The 27,024-nt window shown below is 40.7% G+C and overlaps 1 protein-coding gene across 1 annotated transcript; it reads right to left on the bottom strand.

The window, feature by feature from the left end:
- Positions 1-19,642: 19,642 nt before the first annotated feature.
- Positions 19,643-25,467, bottom strand: IL17F (interleukin 17F). The gene is made up of 3 exons (XM_028510206.2): positions 25,441-25,467; positions 21,396-21,601; positions 19,643-20,271 (listed from the first exon to the last, which is right to left on the bottom strand). The coding sequence occupies exons 1-3, from the start codon at positions 25,465-25,467 to the stop codon at positions 20,007-20,009; spliced, it is 498 nt and encodes a 165-aa protein (XP_028366007.1). The 3' UTR covers positions 19,643-20,006.
- Positions 25,468-27,024: the final 1,557 nt, after the last annotated feature.

The following is a 27,024-nucleotide window of genomic DNA, read 5'->3' on the forward strand; positions in this document are numbered from 1 at the left end:
TTGGTCACCAATAACTATTAATTTTTCCATTTCACTTGCACCTCATTGAGGAGCAACTTAATCTTCTAATTGGAGTACCTGACTCTAATGCATCCTGGAGGGTGGTGGATTTCACAACGTTCAAAGTAGCCAGTTTGGGGAGTGGGGTGAAGCAAGAGTAAAGGAAAGATTGGTTAAAATTTAGACTCTTTTTTGTTTTATTTTATTTTAATTGTTGTTCAAATAAAGTTTTCTGTCTTTTACTCCCATCAAAATTTAGGTTCTTAATACATAATTTAGTGAGGAAGTAGTCAACAGGAAGTATCCAAGAGGAAATAAAACACTTAACTAGAAGCTGACTTCATATACCACAAATAGTTGTTCAATGTTCAAAGAATGAAAATGAATAGATAAATGAATAGCATTCTTGGCATGAAGGAAGATATGATATAACTTTCCTGAGGGACAGAATAAGTAATGGCAGTAGAAATAGTGAGAGGGGGTAAATCTGAGAACTGTCAAGCATAAAATTGATAGGACTTGATGGGGAAGTTAAGGGGAGAGAAAGCAGAAGTGGAGAAAGGCAAGGATGGCTTTCAGATTTCTGACTTGATTAATGGGGTAGATGGCAACGTCCTTCAGTATGATAAGGAATGGAAGAAAGAAGAATATTAGGTTAGTGGCCAATGAGAGTGATGAATTAACTTTGGGCATATTGAATTTGAGGTCTCTGTGGGATATCCACACTAAGATATTCAGTGGAAAAACAGATAAGTGAGCTCAGCAAAGGTATGGGCTTGAGGAATTTGGAAAGTAAACCCCTCAGGCAAAAGCAGATGGGATCCAAAACACGGCATGGGTAGCTGTGTGATTATCAGAAGCCATGTGCTCATTGGTGTCCCCTAAAGACAAGTTATAGAGTGAAAGGATCCCGCAGCTGAAGGTTGAACCTTGCAGAACACTCACTGATGTCTAAGGAACAAGAAGAGTCCATGAGGAAGAACTAAAAGTTGAGAAAGTGGTCAACAGAATCAAATGCCAAAATAATATCAAAGAAGTGTGACCCGAGAAGCATGTTGAGTCTGAAAATGAAGTCAATGAGCTCTAGAGGAACATGCTTCTTTGGAGTGCTGGAGGCCACAATCAGATTAGAATAGACTGAGGAGTGAATGGAATGGGAGGAGTGGAAGACACAGGAAAAGTCTCTTTTCAACGTAGCCTGACTATAAAAAGGAAGGTGATAGAGTAATTGCCATGGGAACCTGTAACTTATTTATATCTTTATCTGGTTTTGTTTTTGAAGACTGAAAAATTTTGAGCATGTTAAATAAACTGAGAAAAAATGGCCAAAGGTTGAAGATATCAGACAGAACTCAGGAGGGTAATGCTCCTCAGGTAAAGGCAGGTAAAATCTAAAGCACAGAAAGATAGACACCCCTTCTGCTATTGGGATGAGCAATGGATGGCTCAGATGGAGGTACATTTACATCTGTCATGCTCACTGAAACATACATCTGTTTTTGTTTCTCTACTTTCTCATTATCTAATGCTATGCATTCTGGCTCTGACTCTACTGTTTTGAGGAAGCTGCACTTTCCAAAGTCTCAAATAACCTCCTAATTTCAAATTCAGTGGCATCTTCTCAGTTCTCTTCTTCTAAGCCATTGTGTAGCATTAACCCTATCAAACACCCTCCCCTTCTCTCTTGCCTTGGTTACCATGACATTGTGACTTTCTGTCTCATCACCCTATTAATTTCTTCTGTCTCCACATTAGTTTCATCCCTTTGTCTTATGCCCTAAATGCGGACATGCTCCCAAGATCTGTGGCTTTAGCTCTCACCTTTGTAAAGATGGCATTCAAAACTATTTCCAATCCCTATTATATGACATGAATTATCCAGGACTCTGTTGTTCAGGCCTCCATCCCAAGATATTTGTTTAAAAGACCTTGAATCCCTGGGCATTGTGTACAGCACCAGATACCTAAGGAGAATCAGTGTTGACTGACCAAAGTTTTCGACATACGACTCTGATGGAGTGACAATGGTGCAAACATGAAAGCCAGCAAAACCCGGTATCACCTGGCGTGAGTTCAGAATAAAGATGAATGCCAATCTATCAGGAGATAAAAGAAAGGCAAAAGGTGGACTCATACTAATGAAATATCAAACTGGAACCTGATTACTCCCTAAAGGCACATGACAAGATGCCATATATTCTGTGAAGGGAGCTCAAAGGAACCCCAAGATCAGGACGAGTCATCATAAAAAGGTGAAAAATCAACTTTTCAGATAAAGCATTGCTGACGCATGGGATTGGCCACTTGAACATGCAGCTTTCAAATAGTAACACCTAAATGAAGGGACAGTGCTCTTGGTTGTCACAGGTGTTTAAATTGATATACGATGACAGGCAAATTAAAAATACATTGACACATTTTCTTCACCCACTAGAGTGACTAAAATTTAAAAACAGGCAATACTGAGAGCAGACAAAAATGTGAGACCAACTAGAATTTTGTTACATTTCTGATGAGAATTCAAAACAACAGTCACTTTGGAAAACAGTTTGACAGTCAAATGTATACTTATAAGCCTCAGCAATGCCACCCTTAGATGTTATCCAAGAGAAACAAAAGCATATGTCCACCCAAAAACTTATATGTAAATTTGTAATTACAATAGCACAAAACTGCAAACAGCTCAAACGTCCATCAGCTGGTGTAGAAATAAATAAATCTTAGCACATCTATGCAACTATTCAACAATAAAAAAGGAACAAGCCACTGACACCCAACAACATGAGTGACTCTTAAAAGCATTATGCTAATGTGAAAGAAGTCAATTGTTAGAGAATATTACCTCAAACTATCTCCTGCTCAAAAAGCATTTTTTTAAGAGATTGAACAATTTTTATGAAACCAACACACAGATCAAAATATAGAACATTTACAGCACCTTGAACACTTCCTCATGCCCCCTTTCAGTCAATACCTATCCTTTTAAATTTTTTTTTAAATAATTTAACTATTTTTTAAATTATTTTTTTAAATATTTTTTGTTTTTCAATTATAGTTGGCATACAATATTGTATTAGTTTCAGGTGTACAACCCATTCACTAGACATTAACATGACTTATGAAGTGATCACTCTGATAAATCTAGTACCTACCTGACACCATACATAGTTATTATAGTACTATTGACTATATTTCCTATGCTGTATTTTACATCCTTATCACTATTTTGTAACTACCAATTTTTACTTTTAATCCCTTCACCTTTCTAATCACCTCCCCCAATCGCCTTCCCATCTGGCAACTGTCAAAATGTTTTCTGTATCCATGAGTCTTTTTCTGTTCTGCTTGTTCATTTGTTTTTTATAATCCACACATACGTGAAATCATCTACCATTTGTCTTTTTCTAACTTATTTCACTCAGCACAATACCCTCTAGGTCTATCCATGTTATTGCAGATGGCAAGATTTCATCTTTTTCATGGCTAAGTCATATGCCATTGTTTATAGGTACCACATCTTCTTTACCCATTCATTTACTGATAGATATTTAGGTTACTTTTATACCTTGGCTTTGTAAATCATGTTGCAATGAACATATAGATGCATATATCTTTTTGATTTGGTGTTCTGGGTTTCTTTGGATAAACACCCAGAAGTAGGATGCCTGCTGCTCAAATTTAGCAAAATCTGTTATAAGAAATTCCATTTATATTTGAAAACAATACATTCATTCTACCATTTCACTATATTACTGTGATGAGCAAAAATTTTGCCCAAGAGTGAGTTCTAGAAAAAGAAGAACAAAAGGATTTGCAGGATAAAATTTATTTTATTTGATATATATATATGTAAAACAAATTAAATGGAGAATATATATATATATGGAGAAGATATATATATATATATATATATATATATATATATATATATATATATCTTTCTATCAGGAGGTAGAATATCTGCAATTGGGCTTAAGTGTTTGTGTAATATTTCTATAATGAAAGATTTCAGATTACTTGCCAAAGTTTTTGAAATGACTAAAGAGCACCCAAAACAGTAGCTTAACTTTTGACCTTGAACAGATGTTGTTGCGTAAATTATTCATGAAGCTCATCACTGTCCCTGATAACCTTGCCTTTATCTCTGTGTCACATCCAACTTGGCTCCCATGAGACGCCAGACTCTAAGCAGACTCTAAGAAACCCTGTCTCTTAGATCCAGAGAAAAAGAAAAGAGAGAGAAAAGTGCATATACTTTTCATTGGGATAAAGAAGAAATTCTCATCCTGCACAATAACATGAGTGAATTTAGCACAGGTAGAAAGAGAGCTACTCCAAAGCCATGGAGTAGCTTCCCCTCCTTTTAAGCTCCTTTATGGACCCTCGGCATCAACTTCAAGGTCAGAATTAAAGAAAAATTAAGCAAAACAAACTTTTCTCTAATTCTAGAAAAAGTGAAATATTCCAGTCACTCATGGCTAAACCTGAAATGCTCCTGAGTTGTCACTGTAATTTTTCTCAAGTTTTTCAAAGCCTGACAGATCAGCAAGTCCAAATATGTTGTAAACAAGAAGGAAGGGGCAGAAGTAAGGAAGGGAAGAGAAAAGGAGAGGAGGGGAGAGAAGGGAAAGCAGGGAGGTGAGGGAGGGAAAAGAGAAAGAAAGAAAAGAAGAAGGAGGTAGTGAGAAGAATCAGAAAATAGAAAGGTAAGAATTCTCGAGAGGAATGATAAACTGAGTAAACCCCTACTCCCCCATACCCCTCCCTCAATCATCCCTAGAATGCCCCCCTCCTCCCTTACCTTCCTCCTAAGCCTTAAGGCCTTCCTTCCTTGCTTCCTCTTCCTACTCAAATCCCTCCCTCACCTCCCTGCCCTCCCCCTCCATCCCTCCTCCCTCCCTCCCAGCCTCCTCCCTCCCTCCCCTTCACTTCATTCCTTCCTTCCTGCTCCTTCTTCCGTCCTTCCTTCCTTCTCACTTCCTTCATTCCTTCTCCTTTCTCTCTCTGTTCTTCTATTTTTCTGTTCTTTCTTCCTTCCTTCTTCTCCGCCCCCATCCATCCCTTCTCTCTTAGGAAGAAAAGGACTTCTGTAGAGAAACTACACTCAGCATACATGATATTTCTATTGAACATTACTCCTGCTGAATACTCAGATGTGACTAAAAGAATCAATTACCTTAATCACCCATGTTTACCTCAGCAGCACATACTAGAAATCCGGTTGTATCTGTCAGGATGGGTGGGTAGGACAATTGGGAACCTAATTACAATTATAGCGTTTGGACTACAAATATGGCCACTGTTTGGACTACAAGTAATATGGCGACTGAACTCTGATCTGGATGAGGTGGTTGACATCAGACCAGGAACCACCAATGATATGTTGCTTCTTTGTTCACCAAGAACCAATCCTTGGCTCCTGCGTGAAGTCAAGCCCTATAAAATTCCCACCCTTTTCCCTTCTTCCGCCTGGACTTTCCTCGGCCCTTTCTTTGCAAGGGCAGAGGAAATCTCGCCTGGGAGCACAAACTTCCAAAATAAAGCTCATCTGCCTGTTTTCATGGCTAATTGGCTGTTTACTTCCTCGGTGGGGTCTAATAAAACCTTACAGTATCCATCACCAGCACAAGTGTGACTCAGCCACGACATCCCTCCACTCTCATCCCTATTCAGATCAGTAGTAAAACAGATATGAAGAGCAAATCTCAAAGATGCTCATTATGCCTCATCTTACAGAGTGATTTTTAATGGACAAATGCATATGATTGTACATTGTTTTTATAGCATGTGAATTTAATCAAACATAATGTCTAAACAATGTAAACTGAAAATAGAACATATGAAGTTGAAGTACTATTAAAAAGACATATTAAATTCATCAGTATCTCTCAATGACTCAAAAAGGCTATGATTCCAGGGTGTTCTGTTACTTAAACAGGTTTGGGAACACCCACCCCAGCCATCTCTACTACCAAAGCTTTCCATTCTCTCTGAAACATCAACTCCATTCTCAATTCTCCTCCTGCTCCCCAAAGGACTTTCCTTAACCAAAGGCCTCCAAGATCTATACTTCCCTCAGTTCCAAGCTTTCTTTCTGCCTCAGATACAGCTATAGATATGTAGATTAGATAGATTTAGATATAGATATAGTTATAGATATCAATATAGATAGTTGCATTTATCACATTGTATTGGAATCCTTTGCCTTAGTCTCATGAAAAGAAAACTGTTTTTGCCTTTAGGGACTGGCATTTCTTCCCAGAGAAGTATTTGCAAAGCACTTTGAAAGGCAGTATTTGGTACAAAAGATATGGCCACGAGGCCTCGTTTTAAAATTCAATAGAAAAATATATAGCTAAACTACTGCAAAACAAAGATACTAGAAAGAGGTAAGAAACAATGGAGGGAGAGGGATCTGAGGAGAGAGGAGAGGTGGACCTAGGGTAGAACTACTAGGAGGCGGGCAAAGGCAAGGAGCCTGTGGAGAAATGTCTGTCCCTGCAGATTCCCCAGTGCCGGTAGTGGCTGCAGAATGTTTCAGCCACCATATCTAGTAGTGGGTGTTGCGCTTATTGCACCATGGTGCTGCTGCATGCCTCTCTCACCCCACATCTTCAGAGACACCTGCCGCACTTACAGGTGCCCAGTGGGCTTTCCTCACAAAGCACAGTTTCCAAGTCATCCCAGGGCAGAGCCACATCAAGGAGAGCAGCACCGTCAGAGCCCAGGAACTAAAATAAACCTGAGGTTCCCTCCAGGAATCCCCACAGAAATGACAGGAGGGCCCTCCTGCTGTGCAGACCAGTTGTTTGTTTTTGTGAGTGTGCTGGATTTTAGGAAAAGCTGCCTCCTTTTCTTCCAGGGCCTCCCATTCTGTTGCCATTCTCACTTCAGACTCTTCCAGAGAAGGCAGCTGTGGCTGGGTCTCCAACTTGGCAAAACAGAGTATTTACTATGTGATATCATTTATAGGGCACTGTGTCTACTAAATTTCAGTACCTTCAGTAGACAAAGACCCCAGCTGACAAGGGTTATATTTACTGCTTTTTTCTGTCTCCCGTCTAAATCATGAGATCACAGCGGAAGAAACTGCACGTTATCGATCTTTGATTCTCCGGCTGACACAGTGCTGGACCCTTAAAAGGAGCGTTTTCGGAAAATCTCTAGAAAACTACCTCACTGGCTCAATGTGTTAACCTCCTAGAGATGTGCATTTTTCCAAAAAGCCCTCAGAATCGGCATTTCAAAGAAAGGATTTCAGCAAAGTACAAAGATATATCTTAGAGGCAAAGTTCCTTCCCAGTGCCCCACAAATCCTATCATGTAGAAAATGTTCTGTTTTGCTAACCTTGAGACCCAGCCAAAGCAAACTTTCCTGGAAGAATCCCAATTAAGGAAGGCAAGAAAGAATGAGCGGCTCTGGTGTAAAAGAGGCAGCTTTTCCTAAAGAGTAGCAGACCCACCAAGGTAAACAATTACTGCTCAACTTTTTGCCCTATTTCCCTTTAATATATCAAGTTAAAAAAGTTTGATGAAGCCAAAAGATTCAAATAATTTTAATATATCAAATATGACTGTTATGCAATGTTTACTTTTATAGATGTAACCTTGAGCTGTTAGGAGTGAATAAAGGTCATTTTGGAGGCTGAAAATGTAGGTCAGACATCTGGGGTTAAGTTCGTGGAAGGAGCACTTCACCAACACCGACTTCCTTCCCCTGAGGTTACTGTAAGAAGTTTACTGTTCTGGTCAGATAGATGGTGAGAAGCAGCTTTGGGTCCAACAATGCTTTTCGTATGTCTCCCACACAGAGCATGCAGCAGTCAAACTGAAACAGCATCCTCCTGCCTCCTTTGGTGAGTCAGAGCATTTCCCAGCCTGCACCTCCTGCCGTCACCGAAGATGTTGTTCAGCTGTCCTAGCCACTAGATAAAGCACATTGTCTGGGATAGACTGAAAAGGGGGCTGAAAACAACAGACCTCAATTGCTGCTCTGCAGCAGGGACAGTGAGCAAACCAGAAATTAGAAACGAGTAGACCATGCCTAATAATTCCTAGAGTACATGCTCTTCCAGCCTAGGAATTAGGCCAATCAGACATCCAAGCCGATGAAGAACTACCCATGCCAAAAAAGATTTTCGAAGAAAGCAATCAGATACACAAAGCATTTTATTCATTTCCCATCACTGCTATAACAAGTTACCACAAATTTGGTGACTTGAAACAGTACACATGTATTGTCTTACAAATTCACTGGGCCAAAACCAAGGTGCCAGCAGACCTGTGCCCTCCAGAGTCACTAGGGGAGAATGTTTCTTTGCCATTTCCAGCTTCTAGAGCTGCCTTCCTTGCCGGTGGCCCTTCCTCCATCTTCAGAGTAGATCACTCCAACCTCTTCATTCAGCCATCACACAGCATTATCCTCTTCTGTCCTCAAAGCCCCCTCTGCCACCCTCTAATAAAGGCATGTGTGACTCCAGTCAGGACCTACCATAATAAACCAGGATAATTTCCTCATCCCTATATCCTTCATCAAATCATATGTATAACGGCTCTTTTGCCATTTAAAGTAACACTCACAGGTCCCAAGAATTAGGACATAGGTATCTTTGAGGCTCAGTATTCAGCCTCCTATCCTATGTAAGAAAGATTTCTTTCTTTTTTTTTTAAAGATTTTATTCATTCATTTTTTAGGGAGGGAAGGGAGGGGGAGAGACAGACACACAGACAGACAGACAGACATCAATGTGCGGTTGATGGGGGTTATGGCCTGCAACCCAGGAATGTACCCTGGCTGGGAATCGAACCTGGGACACTTTGGTTCCCAACCCGCGCTCAATCCACTGAGCTGCGCCAGCCAGGGCGTAAGAAAGATTTTCAAAGAAGAAGAAAACAATCAGATACACCCTACAACACTGTAACACAAGGGAACATAGTATTCTTTTGATTATTTAGAAAGCAATTTCTGAGATCGTTCTCGTTATGGACATGCGTTCATCTCCATTCTCTAGCGGCACACAAGTACTTATTAATACAGAGCTCTGGCAGGCAAATGAAACCAGAGATTCAGCTCCATTAGACTTCAAAATACACTACAAGGTATGAGATCATTTTCCTTCTGCAAGAGCACCCAGTAATCTTTGAAACCTTCCTGCAAATAGAATTTTTAAATGTACATTTCCAGGAAGTGAGCATTTTTTGACTCCCACTAGATGTTTCTTGAAACCCCCTATTTTTTTTCTGAGAAATGCACACAGTTGGGCCTTTTAATTATATAAACTCAGGGGTGGGCAAAAGTGGATTTGCAGATGTGAGTACATGAAACACAGAGTTTATTCTTGTGTTGTTATTTATTAATTATTGGGTTATTTATTATTATTAACCTGCTTTTGCTCACCCCTGTATAAAACAGAGCAACTTGGGAAACTACAGTTCCTGGGCATTAAGTGTCTCTGTAAAAGGTGGTGTTAAAGGGTATTTATACCAGAGGCAGAGTTGCGTCTCTGAAAACCATGTCTTTGTAGAAAAATCCTTTGTGTCGATGATATAGATGTTTCTCCAAAAAATTAAACATAGAACTACCATATGATCCAGCAATTCCACTTTTGGGTATATCTTGAGGAAATAAAATTACGAGAGATATCTGTACCTCCATATTTCTTGTGTTTTATTTACAGTAGCCAGGGCATGGAAACAATCTAATTGTTCATTGACAGATGAATAGATGCAGAAAATATGGTACATATTATTCAGCAATAAGAAAAAGAGGAAATTCTGCGATTTGTGACAACATGGGTAAACCTTGAGTACATTATGCTAAATGCAATAAGTCAAAGAAAGACAAAAGTACTGCCCGATCTCTCGTGTGGAGTCTAAAAAGAAAAAACTTAACTAAAAAAAAAACCCAAACTCACAGAAACAGAGAACATACACATTGGTGGGATTTCCAGAAGCGAGGTACTGGCGGGTAGTACAAAATGGGTGAAGGGGGTCAAAAAGTACAAACTTCCAGTTATAAAATAAATTATGGGAATGTATTATAAATTATGGTGACTATAGTTAATAATACTATGTTACATATTTGAAAGTTACTAAGGGAGTAGATCTTAAAAGTTCTCATCATAAAAAATTTTTTGTTACTATGTATAGTGGCAGATGATAACTAAACTCATTGTGGTGATCGCTTTGCAATACATCTGAATGCCAAATCATTATGTTGTATACCTAAAACTAATATAGTATTATATGTCAATTATACCTCAATTTTTTAAAGGCACCAACTTCCAGTTATATAGATAAATAAGTTCTGGGGACCTAATATGCAACATGATGGCTACACTTAACAATACTGTATTATGTATTTGCAAGTTGCTAAGAGAGTAAATTTTAAAAATTCTTATCACAAAAAAATCATAACAATATGAGGTGTTAACTTATTGTGGTAACCACTGTAATATATTAATATATCAAATCATTATGCTGTACACCTTAAACCTATGTAATATTGCATGCTAATTACATGTCAATAAAAGTTGAAAAAATAAAGCAGCCCTTCTATTTCGATCACAACACCTGGGGAAGGGCTCAGCTGGGGAGTTCTCCCAGGGGTTCTCCGGAGCAGGCTGGCTTCCTGGGTGCACAAACCGCACAGTCTCAGAGGGTCCTGTGCTTGGATGAATGCTCGGCTTGCCATTCTTAATCATTTTTAACAAGGAATTACACATTTTAATTTTTCACCAGACATCACAAATTACGTAGCTAGTCTTGCTCATAAGGTTGCATTCAGATATTTCTTGGGGCTGCATTCAACAGAAGTCTTACCAGGCTGATTGTCCAGGATGGCTCCCTCACTTGGCTGAGGACTAGGAGCTCATCAAGAATTCCCAACCATCTGCATCTACATCCTTTCCATGATGCCATCCTCAGGGTAGTGGATTCCTTGCATGGCAGTTGGCATCCCCTAACAGCATCCTAAGAGAACCAAGTGGAAGCTGTATAACTTTTTGTGACCTATGGTTGTCAATCAACCTGACAGGGTTAACAGGCCTCCACCTTCAGGTAGCTCAATGAGGTAAGGATTGGTTGTCCACAACCAGACAGTTGACCAAGGGACTGAGCAACTTTAGGAAAAATTAGAGGGAAATTAAGATGTTGATCTGAGATTTCCAGAAACCTGTGGGGAATAAAGCCTGATAAAGGATTGGATTTCTACACACAAGCAAGAAAAAGGCCATTACAATTTGAGGTGTTACTGAAAGTTAGCAAAATCATGGATCTATTGGTTACACTTCCAATGAGCTTTCCATAAAGCTTAGAATTAAATGTATAGGATTAATATCAGAATTAACATGCTCTCACTGACCAGTCACAGACTGATCCTCAGAGAGGAGGCCTTGGCTCAGTGACAAAAGTGCAGACAAGCGATTCCTGGTGGGTCTCCTACAGAGAGGCTGTGTAGCTCAGTGACAAAAGGCAGGAGTCCACCACCAGGTGGTGACTGTCACCTCAAGAAAAGTATGGACTCAGTCTGTACCTCAATTTTCTCACCTGTACCATGACATAAATTAATAGTCCCTAAGTCACAGAGATATATGACAATTGAATGACTGAATCCATATAAGTTAGAAGGCTGTCTATTCTACTCTAACTACTGAATGAGTGTTAGCTTTCATTACAAAGGGTTCCAGTACTAAGGAAAATAATACGGGATCCTTACCTTCTGTACAGTAGGAGTACTTAAATCATTCTTTTGCCCAGTAAAAACATTCTCATATGACAAGAACTTCAATTCATCTACATTCTTAAACCCAAGTCATAGTACTTAGCAGATTTCAAAAGCTAAGCAACATAGATCCAAAAGATTTGTTTTCTTTTATACTTAATTTTGTTTTCTACATGTCTCCAAATATACGAACCAGGGTTTGGCATCTCGTATACAGATGCAGTTGAAACCAAGTGGCAGAAGCAAACCTTGCTTTCTGAATGGATCTCACTTGGGGTTTGGGGTGACCGCAGAAGCCATTAGGTGTTTGACAAGTGGTCTGTGGGAAGTCCGGGGGTTTTTCTCTCAGGTGTGGAAAAGCCAAGGAGTGTGGACTCAGCAGATGCCTAGGACCCCGGGAAACTCTTGCCTGATGGACTACTCTTTTAAGGGTTTTCCATGAGTGCGGTGTCCCCTCTGAGGAGGCCAGTACTAGCAGACACCACTCCAACCTTTAGCACACTCAGCCCACCCAGGTTGGGGGCTCCCAGACCTGAGTCTGCCAATCATGAGTCTGTGGTTGTGGGAAATGGTTACATGGCTTCTGCTGTTGTCACCGCTGTAAACAAGGTCTGGTCCTTGCCTGTAGGCCATGCGATGTTTCACTGCAGACAGCATGTAAAGAAACCACAGGGGGAAGCCAGGGGCGTAGGAAGTCTCCAAGTTTTGTGACAGCCACAACCCCAGAGCAACTCATTAATCCATCTTGGCTAATCCACTGATTTGTGAGACTGTGAAAACAAGAATTAACAGGTGGGAGCCTTTTTCCATAGGCCCTGGCTTATTAAACTAGTGAGTAAGAGTAGTAACAACTGGTTAGAACTCAGAACTGCTCTAGTGCTTTCCATGTATTATTTCTCTTAACCCATGGCCCAGCCCTACAAAGCAGGTATTATCACCACCCTCATTTTAGAGTTGAGGAAACTGAGGGTCAGAGATATGATATAACTTGTCCAAGGTAGACTATAGATATGAACATACACAAAGAGAATTTTAACATGGAAGGCAACTGTACATGTAAAAAGACACAAATTCTTCTGTCTATATTATATAGTTCACAATAAAAAAGTAATCAAAACAGCTATAAGCATTATCTATGCTTTATAAGTAGAAACAATTAAAGGTCCAAAAATAAAGGAATAACTAAATAAATTCAGGTTCATCAACTTGAGAGAATAGTATAATGGTCACTAAAGATTATTGTGAACAGTATATGGAAATATAGAAAATGTATGATATATAATGTAATTATAAAATTATAAATATAAAATAAAATATAACTAAGTGAAAAATTATCAAATACAGATTACATGTATGTTATGATTATGGCCTTATAAAGGATGTATCTATGAGTCAGAGGAGCAGATGAGAAAGAGAAATATTAAAAGTTATATTTTATTGTGATAGGATAATAGATAACTTTTCTTTATTTTAATACACTGGGCAATACACTTACCATGCCAGGTACTCTTCTAAGCACCTTAAACATATTGCCTTGTTCTAGGCTCTCCACAACCCTGTGAAGTAGGTACTGTCATTCCCACTTTCTAGTAGAGAAAATGGAGGTTCGGTGACTTGCTCAAGATCATTAGCAATTGGTGCAAGTGGTAGGTGCCAGATTTGGCATTCTAACTTGGCATCTGGCTCCATCAGCCACATGCTTAGTCATTATACTATGATATCTGATATTGCTGTGGTGTTTGTATAATTTAAGAGAAGAGAAGACCATTTTGCAGCAAAACATCTTTATGCTCAAATCAGTCATTCTTTTATATCTTAGTTTCAAAATACTTTCTCTTCACTACTGAGCAAAGTTCTCAAAATTATGTCCACTAAATAGCTGCTAGAGAGCCAGTAGTAGGTCACAATTTTTTTTTAAAGATTTTATTTCTTATTTACTTTTAGAGAGAGAGGGAAAGAGGGGAAAGAGAGGGATGTAAACATTGATGTGTGAGAGAAATGTGCCCCATGTCCTCAGCTGGGGACCTAGCCCACAGCCCAGGCATGTGCCCTGAGTGGAAATTGAACCAGTGACCTTTCGGTTCGCAGGCCCACGTTCAATCCACTGATGCACACCAGCCAGGCGATTAGGTCACAATTTTTAAATCACACATTCACATAATCACTATTGTAAAGTTACAGGACCAACTTCATGACCTGGGACTAGTACATGAAAGTGTGTTTTTGAAAAGGCAGCAAGTAGTGGATTTCCAGTACTTTTTATTTATTTTTTTAAATTTATTTATTTCTAGAGAAAGGGGAAGGGAAGGAGAGAGGGAGAGAAACATCAATGTGGGGTTGCCTCTCTCGCACACCCTCCTCCTGGGGACCTGACCTGGCCCTCAACCCAGGCATGTGCCCTGACTGGGAATCGAACTGGTGACCCTCGATTTCACAGGCCAGCACTGAGCCACACCAGCCAGTGTTCCAGTGCTCTTTGTAGATCAGGAGTTAATCCTGAGGACCTCCAGTAATTTATGTAAAAAACATGTTAATCATTCTTCATTTTCAGATAAGAAAATATTCTGGTGAAGAAATATTAGGTACCTTACCCAACTTTATGCAAATGCACTCATTAGATGATCAGTCAAGACAGGGGTCTGCAATCCAAGACATCAAAATTTAAACCTTGAGGCTAATATTTACTAGCTCTTGTGACCTTGGGCAAATGATAATTCCTCATTTCCCTCATCTCCAATATGGGGATAGTGATCTTTCTAAACTTGTGGCACAGTTGTGAGGACTAAGATGCACACAAAACAGCACAGTGCCTGACACACATAGCTAGCACTAGGTATAATGAGCTGCTATCATCATCATCATCATCATCATCATCATCATCATCATTTTTATTATTTTTAACAACCCCCAGTGGAATTGTTATTGAGTTTAGCTTTCTGGGCCATATTAAGACTCCATGGTTCTGCTGCAAATGCAATTTAATTCTATTGTAAATATAAGAAGATGCACAACTGTGACCTGTAAGTCATAACCACCTGATTATCAGATTTGCAGATATAAGAAACACATGAAGTAAAGCCTCCCATACATAAACGGTTCTCCCCATTACCCCACAACTGACCTCACTCACTGCCTAAAGAAATTCTGTTTTCCCAGGATCTTTTTTAAAAAGAAAGAATGGTTTTTTATAGTCTTTTTTGATACTTAGAAATGCACAAACCGCATGTAGAGCTCATCGGTTTCAGAAGCTATCTTTCATTCAATGATTATTTCTAGGCACCAAACAAGGTGCCCCCAAAATACATGTCACTGTTTGAAAGAGCTGTGCATTCCTTTTTACCCTGAGGGAGATCCAGTGAACATGTACTGCCTCTCTGACTTACACAATCAGAAATGACTTTCTTCCAGTTTGTATCAGTGAAGTGGGCTACAATGTTTCTGGCCCCAGAGGGAATTTTTTAATATATTAAATCTATAGTTTCCTTTACTCTTTTTAAGTTAGTTCAAGGTGATTTAAATAAAATATCTATATAAAATATTTAATATCTATGTTAAATAAAATATCTATATATAGTGACAATATATATATATCTTTTATTTAAACTACCTTCAATCACAATAGCCTCCCCACCTTATCCAAGGGAGATATGTCCACGACCCCCAGTGGATGCCTAGAACTGTGGATAGTACCAAACCCTAGGTATACTATGTTTTCTTCCTATACATGCATACCTATGAAAAAGTTTAACACATAAATTAGGCACAGTAAAAAATTAACAACAAACTAGTTTTTAAAAAACCAATTATAACACTATACTGTAATAAAATTATATCAATGTGATTTCTCCTCTCTCAAAATATTGTATGGCACTGTCCTCGCCTTTTCATGTAAAGGGAGCACTTTATGGTTTTTCTTTGACATTCGGAGTTGCCAGCATCGCCACTTTCGCTCTCTGGGGCCCAAGCACTTCAGTACCTTGACATTGACCTCAGAACCAAGGACTGTTTAGTGACTACCAAAGGAAGAGCATCTAAGATGGAGATGCTGGAGAAAGCGATGGGATTTCATCACAACTGCTCATAGCAGTGAACAACTTAAAATGTATGCATTGTTTATTTATGGAATTTTCCCATTAGTATTTTTGGATTGCAGTTGACCCCAAGTAACTGAAAACATAGAGAGCAAACCCACATAGAAGGGGCTGAGGGGACAGCTGTATACACAGTTGTGTGTAGAGAGTAAATGGAGAATGTAAATTTAATGCCCATGAGGAATATTATAGCTGTAGTATTTAAACATAAAAGTTGGCTTGAGTTCCCCGGGACTGAGCAAACTGGGAAACAGGCCTGTGCCTCCTGGGATAACGACCACCAGTGACAAAGCACCTGCCATTTCCCGGACAGTGTATAAAGTCACATTTTAATTTCAAATGCATTACACACTACTCTTTAAAATACATATTATCCCCCATTTGACATACAAGGAAGCTGAGTCTCACTCAGAAGTATTAAATTGCTAGAATTCATACAACCAGAAAGTGGTAGGACCAGAATCCAAAGCTAAGAGCTGTCTAAATATTAAATGCATTTTTCTACCTTTCTTGTTAGAAACAAACAAAAAAAACATTTAATAACCATTTTTCTCACAGTAAATTACAAGCAAAATTTCTCCCATGAGGCATTATAAATGTAGGTGACTTTTATCCAGCTTTAGAAAGAGGTGGGTAGGGAGAGAGGGAGTGATAAAGAGAGAGTAAGAATATGTTTTCTCCACAGCCAAGCCTTCATAAATAAGAACTGGATACCAAAAGAAAAGGCTACATGCTTTCAAGTTTCCATATGGAAAGAAAAGTTCCTCTGTTCACACATTATGACAGTGGGGTTGTGTTTGAACACGTGAACCACTCATCTTAGGCCATCTCCTACAAGTGAAACAGGGCCCTGCTGAGCCCCAGAAAACCAAACTAAAAAACACAGCCTCATTCAGCCTCAGCCATGTCTTAAGTGGCTGCCGAAGAAGATGCCAGTAGATTCCCCATAAGGGAACTGTGCCACCTTGTGAGAGGGAGAGGATCTGCAATTTCCTGAATGACAGCCAGTCCTCAGCTCACGCCAGGAAAGGAAGCTGGAACTCAGGGCCCTGGACTCCAGGGGAACCACGTACAGTGTATTTGGAAATGTAGGATGCGGAGGTAGGTCTGTATCCACTCCCGGGACCACCTGTAGAGAAATGACTAAAATGGGTCTTTATTGGAAAAAAACATGCATGAAAAGTCATAAACTTGAAGTCAGTGAACCTGTTTCTGCCACTAACTACCCAAGTGACCTTGAGCAAATCATCTAACTCCTCTGGGCTTCATCTGCAAATGAGAGAGGTTGACCAGGTGATCTGCATGGACCTATGCAGCTCTAACGATGCGCTACCAAAGGAGAGAAATTGCCTTCTTTCTGATCTTCTAGCACACCTTCAGATTTCCAACCCCTTTTGCATACTACCACCAAAATTATCTTATGAAACACAGCTGTGTTCTCATCACATCTGCAATAGAGCCGTACAAAACCATCCACAAGTGGGCCATTTGCCTCTTGCCATGTTCATTCATTCATTCATTGTTTTTATTCAAGAAATATTGTTTATGTATCCTCTACAAGGGTGTCAAACTCATTTTTGCTGGAGGCCACATTAGCCTCGTGGTTGCCTTCAAAGGGCTGAATGTAATTTTAGGACTGTATAACAGTTAAGCGAGAGCTTGGTGCTGCCACCAGGTAGAAACAAGGTTCCGGGCCAGATAAAACAAGGTGGAGGGCTGGGTTCGGCCCACGGGCCTTGTGTTTGCCACCTGTGCCCTACTGTGTCCCCATGCCCACACTATCCCAGGCACATGGAAATATTCACTGTTCCCCTAACACAACAAGCTTCTTTGTGCCTCTGTTGCTTTTGCTCACACCGTTCACTTCCTAGGGATGCCCTTCCCCCATTTTCCTCTAGAGCAACTCATCTTCAGCTCAGTGCACAAGTCTCTTCTCTCAGAAAACTCCTGGTGAGGTATCATCCTCTGTACCTGCTTAGCATTCCGTACCTTGACTATAGTACTCAGCATATTGTTATGAAATTACACATGTACATATGTAACAACATAATCCTTTTTTAAGATTGCATTTATTTATTTATTTCTAGAGAGGGGGTAGGGAGGCAGAAAGAGAGAGGGAGAAACATCAATGTGTGGTTGCCTCTCCCACACCCCCTACTGGAGATCTGGCCTGCAACCCAGCCATGTGCCCTGATTAGGAATTGAACCAGTGACCCTTTGGTTCACAAGCTGACACTCAATCCACTGAGCCACACCAGCCAAGGCAGATAATATCCCGATACCCTCAGAGGTGTACTTTTATCCTCTGCAATTTCCTTCATCTCTATACTTCTCCCACCACTCAGACAAGGGCTTTCCCTATGAGATTCATGGAAAACTTATGAGCTGATAGCTATGAGAGAAAATGCTTCCCAGATTTCAAGAGCCTGAACATTTTAAGTACAAACATCAATGCTCATGCCATAAACAAAAGATTCTGAAGCAAAGAGATAAAGAGCTAGCCAGGCAAACTGTTCCATCCTCTCCTTCCCCCCACAAGGAGACTAGAAAAAATTCCCCACGCTGATACATAGGTGCCAGGCTCCTGCCACTTTCCCATCCTCATGCAAAGTAGCAGGTGGAAGGGAGAACGTGCACCCCCCTGCCTGGCTGGGATCCGGAAGACAGCAGCAGTGAGAGGTGCTCTGAACCAGTGGGACGGTAGCCCTAATGGAGAAAATGTGGCGTGCCATATCTGGGCAGGAGAGGTGTAAAGGAACCTCTGAATGTCATGGAGACCAGAATATGGAAGCTCCTGTGTCCCCAAGAAGCACTGGAGATGGATGACAGACAATCAGTGACCCAAAAGAAGTCAGAACAAGGAAAGTATAAAGTGATCAGCATGGTCCTGATGACCAGGGGCTCTGTGGATGGCCGTTGCCAATATTGTGGACCTTCCATATGCATTTCATACTTTGTATTTCTAGTTACCACCACAGTGGCCACTAAGTGTTCACTTTGTAAAACAATGTAGCTACGGAGATGGACCAATAAAGAGTACCAGGGAACATGGTACCATTTTGATTAACTCTCCATATAAACCCCAAAAACTATTAATAATGAAATAACTCTCCAACTCATAGAAACAGAGTAGATTGGTGGTTGCCAGGGGTGGGGGATAAGGGAAATGGAAGATGGGCAAAGGGTGCAAACTATTAGTTATAAAGGGAATGAGTTCTGGGGATTTAATGCACAGCACATTTGAAATTTGCTAAGAGACTTCATCTTAAGTGTTTTACTACAGAAAAATATGCAATGCTGTGAGGGGATGCAGGCTTTACCTAACCTTAGTGTGGTGATGATTTCACAGTATATTTATGTGTCAAATCACCACATTGTGTGCTTCAAACATTCACCATGTCACTCATCAGTTACATCTCAATAAGCTGGAAAGAAACTAATGTCACCAAGCTCATACACACACAAAACAATAGTACTAATGAAATAATTCTAACACTAGTGCTCTGATGAGAAAGTATGAAAAAAAATGACAGGTATATAGAGCTTAAAATTTGGGGGGGCTACAAGGTCTGTGAGTACAATCTGAGATGAACACAAAATGTTTTGTAATCATTAATACTTTATTATAATAGTACTTGATATATTAATTTTTCTCCTAAAATTTTATAGAGTCAACATATCACAAAAACATGAATGATTTCATTGCAAACATAAATATCAGGCCAACCTCATCTAGATTTAGCAAATGCTTAATAAATGTATATATTAGATCCTCCTCCCTACCCGGCCCCCCCCCCCCGCCCCGCCTCAGCGTGGACAGCTCCTCCCACACAATTACGTTGTGGGTATATTTTCTGTGTTTCTCTCCGCAGGGAACAGAGGCCCCTTGCACCAACAAAGCGCCCAGGGAGTGGCGCTGCATCGCAGCGACCCCAAGGTGGTCATCACAGTACATGAACGGTGTGCACCAAGGGCTCCTAGATTCTCCTGGATTCGTTTTCAGAGGTTGGGACATTGAAATAGCTCAGGACTATGTTAGGATTCGGAAAGCCCCCAGAAAGTTAATACACCTAATACAAAGCTTGGAGAATTCCGTGCAGACCTCATTAAGAGTCCCATGAAGTGGGGAGAATCAGGACGACACAGGACTTCTTGCAGAGCGCTGGGTGAGGCGTGGCACTGCTACAGCTTCTTCAGCTGAGTTGAGGTGCAGCTCTCAGGTCACGTGCATAGCGGATGATGGGGGCGACGCAGGTGCAGCCAACAGTCACCGTCACCTTCTCCAGCCGGAAGGAGTCAGAGCAGCCCTGGGGCTCCCTTCGGAGGACCAGGAACTCTTGCTGGATGGGGACGGAGTTCATGGAGCTGTCTTCCTTCCCCTCGGCATTGATGCAGCCCGAATGTCTGCACTGGGCCTCTGCAATCTCAGAGGGGAACCGGTGAGGGTCCCGGGTGATGCTGCAGGAAGAACAGGTAAAAGCCGGTGTTGAGACAGGGTGGGGAAGATGGGCAAAGGATGAGAGTTCTGCTGCACTGGGCAGTCACCTGCAGAGCGGTGGTTCTGAGTAACCCAGGGCTGCAGCGCAGGCTTGGGAACAGACAGCCTGTATTCACACACAGCCCCTCTGGCAGGTGTTTAACTCCCTAAGCCTCAGTTTCCTCAACTATTAAATGGAGATTCTCACATATCTCTCATGGAATTGTTGAGATCATTCAGTGATACAAATGCATATCCAATGCCAAACCGTAAAATGTTGGCATTCAATAAATGTTAGACCTTTTAGTTCATTTCTTACAATGTTATTATTATAATTATTATTCATCCTTTCCTTAGAGACTAAAATCACCAGTAGGCCTCCCAATATACAGTCTACAAAGTCTGCTGCTTGGAAAGGAAAACCAAAGCGCCAGAGGCTTGTAAATCCAGTGCCTTCTCTCACTTTCTCCCTCAATAGCCTCCTTTGCCAGGAGGCATAAAGGCAGTCAAGCCAATTCAGCCAACTTGCCACCGTACACACTCCCTTCCCATGGGAAGCCATACGGGCAGTCCAGAAGCATTTGTAACTATTCCTGGAGTCTGTTTTTATACTTATATTGGGAGGATTTAGATAAACTTGATATTTTAGGAATCTATATATAACACAGTCAACAAGGCTACCCTGCACCTTCCCACTGAGCACCCCACTTCCCAAACACTCTTTCTCCTCCACTCCGCCCTTTTCTTCGTTCTTTGAAGACCATTGTTTAGTCTGAGTGGATCTGTCTAAACGAACTTTTCTGGTTCCCACTTATTCCCATGCGGAGATGTTTATGTGGGCTGCTTTAAAGAGACCTCTCTTCCAACACAGAAAGACTCCGTGAAACAGAACAAGGCACAGTGGGAAGTTGGACACAAAATAGTAAGACTTCCAATCACCTAGCCCAAAAGAGCAAGAAAAATGGGAGCTCCCAGGTAAAGTGGGATTTCTGTTTTTAAGAGTAAATGTGAGGGCTTTTGGTTTTTCTAAATTTTCTACTTTCTGATTGAAATAAATTATCATATTTTTTCAAAAGACGGTGAAGATAGTTTCTTCTGCACTTACTTGTAATCCCAGGGGGAGCTGGAGCGGTTCTGGAAGTCGTGTGAGATAGAGGCAACCTGGTTTTGTCTGAGGATGCGAATGTCAACCCTCACACTGTTGCCCTCCAGAGGAGGACAAAGGGCAGTGTCCCCCGCTTTGACACTTTTCCGAGCTGCCCCCTCCCTCAGGAGAGTGAGTTCCAATATCAACAGCAGCAGACACTTGACCTGGAAAATAGCAGAGGTTGTAGCTGGTTAGGGACTCTGGCGTCACTTGTTGGCAAGAGACATCCCATGATGTGCCTGAATTTGGCATTCCTGGTCTTTTATGAGATCATGGCTTCTCTCTGAACCTCAGATCCTCACCTAGAAACTGGAACAGTCATACACGGAAATATCAGGGTACCAAGCTGAGAACTAACCTCATTAGCCTGGTGGCTGAGCCACACAGTGTGGGAGCTCCTAACCAGTGAGACAGAGCAATGACAGGATCTGGGACAGGGTTTCAACCTTGACCTGGCCTCTTCTTGAGCCTCTGGTTTCTCTTCTTTCCAACCGGATGGTAATCTTGCTTTATAGTAATATTCACAAGACTAAGTGAAATGTTCTATGTAAAGCACCCATAAATCTATCTAACAAAAAATAGAGGCTTACTAAATGATGGGTCTTGTTTTTATCGTATTTCCAACATCATACCCCATGAATCCTTCCCAAAATCCTTCCTTCTAGTCATTCCTTCACCTAGAACACACTGCCAGCCACTATCTCTCCCAATCCCACCCTTCCATCCAGGCCCTGCTCAGGCGTGGTCTCCTCCAGAAACTGTCCATAAAGTAGTTCAATTAAAAGTGTGTTATTTATCATGAAGGTTTAATTTAACCATCTACCCCTCAAGCATCTTTTCTTTACTGTCTGGAAATGTTCTGTTTGTGTTGGTGTCAGATCGGCACCCACTGGACTGTAAGTTCCTGCAGGAGAGCGTGTCACAGATGGGGGGGTTTCATAAGCACTCTCTGGAAGGGTGAAAAGCGGGTGAGTACATGAATAAACAAAACAATACAGTTATATTAATAATATAGTTAATCTCCCACACTCTCCCAAAGAAAAACACTATAGCAAAGTTCCAATTATCCACACTAATTGAAAGAAGCAGGGGCACTAGTGATGCCCAACAACAGAGACTATGGAACTATTTCTCTTTAACTCCAGAACATAAATATTTTTTATACCTACACTGAAATACCGGTTTAGTTGGTGTTATGGGCATGCACAAAGAAAGAAAGTTCTCTTTGAGGGCCTTACAAAATAAAAGAAGAGCCAAAATCCCTTCAGCTTCCCTTTGTCGTGACAGTGCTTTGCTCCCCTCACGGTCACCACAGACCCTTCCTGGGGATGGGCAAGGCCCATCAGCGACTCTCAACATAATGCAGAACAAGAGCTGAAGCTGAGTTGCTTTCATCATCTGGCCTACGTGTCGCTCAGGCCCACACCTCCCATGAGTTAAGGTAGGTGAGGCAATCAGACACGTTGGTTAAAGGACCTCCTTTCTCTATATTGCAGATGCTGGAGGCAAGAAATGATAAGAGCAAACAAAAAGGTTTTGGTGTCATCCTGCTGTACCAGGTAGCTGATACTAGAAAGACATTGAAAGTGAGATTGACCCAGATATGCCTGACTGAGGCTGATTTGCCTTCAGATAATCAGCACTCATCTACTTTCATCTCCCACAATCATTCATTCATTCAACAACTTTGTCTCTACAGTATGGTGATTCCGAACATGGGCTCTGGAATCAGATGTCCTGGGTCCATAACTCAGTTCCAGGACTCTTACTAGCTGTGACTCAGTTTCCTCCACCAGAAAATGTGAAGATTAAGTGATATGATCCACGTAAAGTGTGGAGAACACAGCTGCACATGGTAAATATTCAGCACAGGCGATGATTATTAAGTCAACAGCGGTCTTTCCTGATGCACAGTGGACAGGAAAGATGTGAAATTTGTCCTCACGCACCTTTTATCTGGACACAGCATTATGAAGTTTTAAAAAGTAAAAGACCTGCTTAGACAGGAGGGTCCTTAGATAGCTTCCCAAGCCTACCTTCCTTAGAGTTTTTACATAAATTCCTCCTTTGTGTTTTCTCTTTTCTCTTCTGCATCATGTTCACTAAGACATTGTTATATTTCTTACCAAAGCTTTCAAATAACTGGACCTTGAGGTTATATGATTTAGCAAAAATTGCCCCGCTTCTAATAAGTTGTTATTACATTTGCTTATGTTGAGTATTTTAGAAAACACTTTCACCTCTCTTTAAACTTCAGATTCTCCCAACTTTCTCGTCCAGTAGGTAGAGCTGGTGAGGTAACTATTCCCATTAGACAGGTGAAGAAGTTGTGTCTGAGAGGCAACAAGTAGCCTGGTTGGCTTCACCAGCCTGCTAATGACAGTCTGTGGCCTCAAACCTAACTCTCAGTGGTCACTGCTATTGCTATTGTAGACCCTCATCGTTGTCACTAACATATAGCCACTCACAGGTGTTTACTCTTAGCTTTGTCCCACTAGAGGAGCCAAGTATTTTAAGCAGTGTGACAGCTGTGTCAGGAATGCACAAGTGTCAGATGGCCCGTTATCAGGAAATCAGAGGATATCTACAAAGCTCTCTAGTTTGCTCTCAAAGCTGTGGCTCTGAAACTATAGATGCGAGTGGTGATGCAATACAGAGCAGAGGCTCTGATAAGGCTCTTCCTAGTTCTTAAGAACATATACAACACTTCTCTGAGAGGTTCAGAAATCTTGCTTCTGAACCATTCAAGGAGAAGAATACTGTACCTGGAGCCATTAAAATTGGGTTCATGTCCCAGTTCTTGTGTGAACAGCACCCAGTGCTGTTAAATCATTCAACTTGACATGTTGTTCGTGTGTATAATGGGGAAAGTAGTTCCCAACCTATCCACTGGGTTGATGAGAAGTCTCAGAGGTAAAAACAACAATAATGTTATTATACTAATATTTAAACTCACTGGATACTTTCTCAATATTCTTTTATTGTTGTACTAAAATGGCCAAGTTAACTGAAAACTATGTATGCATAGATCTGCTATTTCAGAGTATAGATTTAGTTATTTGCAATGGTATTATTTAATCTCCCCCAGTCCCATATGGGGCATACCATTATTACTGCCCAATACTGATAAGGGGAATAAAAATGCAGAGTGGTTAAAACTTACCCCAAATCCCACATTTAGTAAGTTGTGGAACTAGGTCTTACTCCAAAGCCTATGCCCCTAAATGCTGCACTTTATTGCATTTCTTGTCATCTCTAAAACAATATGTAAATGTAAGTATTATCATTACCATACACCATTACTTTTTTATGAAACCCAAGCTTTTAAGTTGCATGGCCTATTAACAGGGGAATAAAAAAGGGGGATTATTTAAGGCAATAAGATGGTGAGTGGCTTCCCAAGCTCTGTTTTCATTCTCTTCTATGTTAAAAAGTCTCCCCAGGTCTTACTTGCCAGGCAAGATTCTAGACCCGGGGAAGTAGATTTCCATCACACTAACATCTCTGTCTCCTCAGAGGAATGAGAGAGCAAAAATAATCTGTTACCACAGACATGGCAAATTCCCCTACCCTGGGAGCTGTCCAAAGCTCATCATGGCATGGTCTCACTTCCCTCGCAGGGCACTCCTTCTCTACTGTAGTCATGGGGAAATCATTACACCTCTTTGGACCCCAAGTTCCTTGATATGTATCTCCTAATAGCTGGCTAGACTCCCTCATGAGATTAGACTTTTAAGCCAGTCTATCTCTACAAGGGTGGCCACAGGAAAGATAACATGGTTTGTGACACCAACTCTGCAAAAGCCCCCGGGAAAAGAGCTGATTTATACCCCATTATAACTTCTAGCTATATTTTCTATTTCTCCGCCAGGCAGATGTCAAATTAAAGCCAGCTCTGTTTTGAAAAGAAATACCCCCAACAGAACCTAATTCCCTACAATTCTGCCTTTCTGGAATCCTAGAGAGTAACTATACCTAAACAGAAATTGTTGTTACTACTCACCACGGCCATGTTACCCAGGACGGTCATTGCTGTTTTCCTCTGGCTGCCTGCTTCGTGCAGTAAGCTCTTTCTGTGCGTTCCGTGAGTAGACCTGTGTTGTGTCAGTGAGAATACCTGTTGGTTTTATAGCAACCACTGTCCTTGTTTCAACTGACCTGCTTACCGTCTTAGGTTGTGGTTGCCCTGAAGTGACTGACGAACGTAGTTTCTTTTTCTATTCCACTTCCTGAAGGGAAATCAAAGGGGGACCCCAAAAAGAGATGACGGAAAAAGGAAGAGACCTTTCTTTTCTTCTACCCCTACTTCCACCCCCACTACCCTCAAATCACAGCAAAGTCCTTAACTAATTTGCTACAGAGATTTAACCAATGGTTAAAAATTGCTGTCATGATATTTTATGGTCTTCCATAAATGGCTAAGGCCTCTTGACATGAACCGTATGTTCTACTTTCTAGTCATGCAATATGAACCATGATTTAAGTGGGAGACAAGTCATCCTTAGAGAGGCCTTGGTATTAAACGGCAGGCCTCCATCTAGCTCCAATTTAAGAATGGAAAAACAAAACCAAAGAAATGAATGACATCAGTGAGAGATTCGGAAGTTACATCCCCAGATAGTTTCGTGGTAATCTGAACTAATTCTATCTTAACCTGATGGTTAGATTCCTACTGAAACTTAATAAATAATCATTATTCATACAACATATACATGACCACTATCTTGGCTATCTCTGATTGAGGATGATTTTTAAAACTAAATGGATTAGCAAGTAGAGCCTTTAAATGCTCTGATGTGTAATTTTAAATAGCCTGCAAAAATTTAATTTGTCTCAGTTAAGTGCAGGTCAACAAACATTTATTAAGCACATGCTATGTGCCAGGTATTTACCTTAGTAATACACAGATATTTTGAAATAATAGTAACTTAGTATTTTATATCCATTAAGATGAAGTAAAAATATGCATGCTTGCCCAAAAAGGCAAGACACATTCTATCACAGCAAAGTTATTTTCATCTATCACATGTTTGACAAACTTTCCCCCATTTTCTTTAACTGAAAAAATGAAGAAGCATCTCTTGGGCTCATTGGAAGACCCTCCAAATTTATCAAAATTCTTTTGTGATGATGGGCCTTTCATCCATATTTCTATTCTCCATGACTGTGGATTCTTCTCTGCCCCTCTCCTCTGAAACAATCAAAAGTTTAACTCCTATAAAAAAACTTTCTTAAATTATTCTTTAAGGCATCATCCCTTTCTCATTACCTCGCTGCTCATAATTAGTTTATTTCACACTTGCTTATATGTTTTAGGAGGACTCTCTGGCATATTCAATGGCCTTGGGGTAACTTTAGTTTCCCCCCCAATAATCTCTACCAGTCTCCTTCTCTAAATGTGCATCCCCAAATATATAATCTAAATTAAAATAGTATATTTTTATGCATACACAGATTCAAGACAGGTCTCCTTGCCAGCCCCGTCTAGCTAGACTGAAGCCCTTAAACCCATTTGATAGAGAATTTTTAAGACTTCACCAGATACATCCTTCCACACATTCAGTAAAACTAACACCATGAAAATAGG

This window comes from Phyllostomus discolor, chromosome 4 (genome assembly GCF_004126475.2).
Source record: "Phyllostomus discolor isolate MPI-MPIP mPhyDis1 chromosome 4, mPhyDis1.pri.v3, whole genome shotgun sequence".
Taxonomy (NCBI): Eukaryota; Metazoa; Chordata; class Mammalia; order Chiroptera; family Phyllostomidae; genus Phyllostomus; species Phyllostomus discolor.

What these genes read in the sequence shown, in the direction of transcription:
- IL17F (XM_028510206.2), bottom strand. Translation starts at nt 25,467, where the DNA reads ATGACCGTCCTGGGTAACATGGCCGTG. An exon ending in TCCTGGGTAACATGGCCGTG is followed by an intron (nt 21,602 to 25,440) that starts GTGAGTAGTAAC and finishes GCTATTTTCCAG; the next exon opens with GTCAAGTGTCTGCTGCTGTT. An exon ending in AGCTCCCCCTGGGATTACAA is followed by an intron (nt 20,272 to 21,395) that starts GTAAGTGCAGAA and finishes TTCTTCCTGCAG; the next exon opens with CATCACCCGGGACCCTCACC.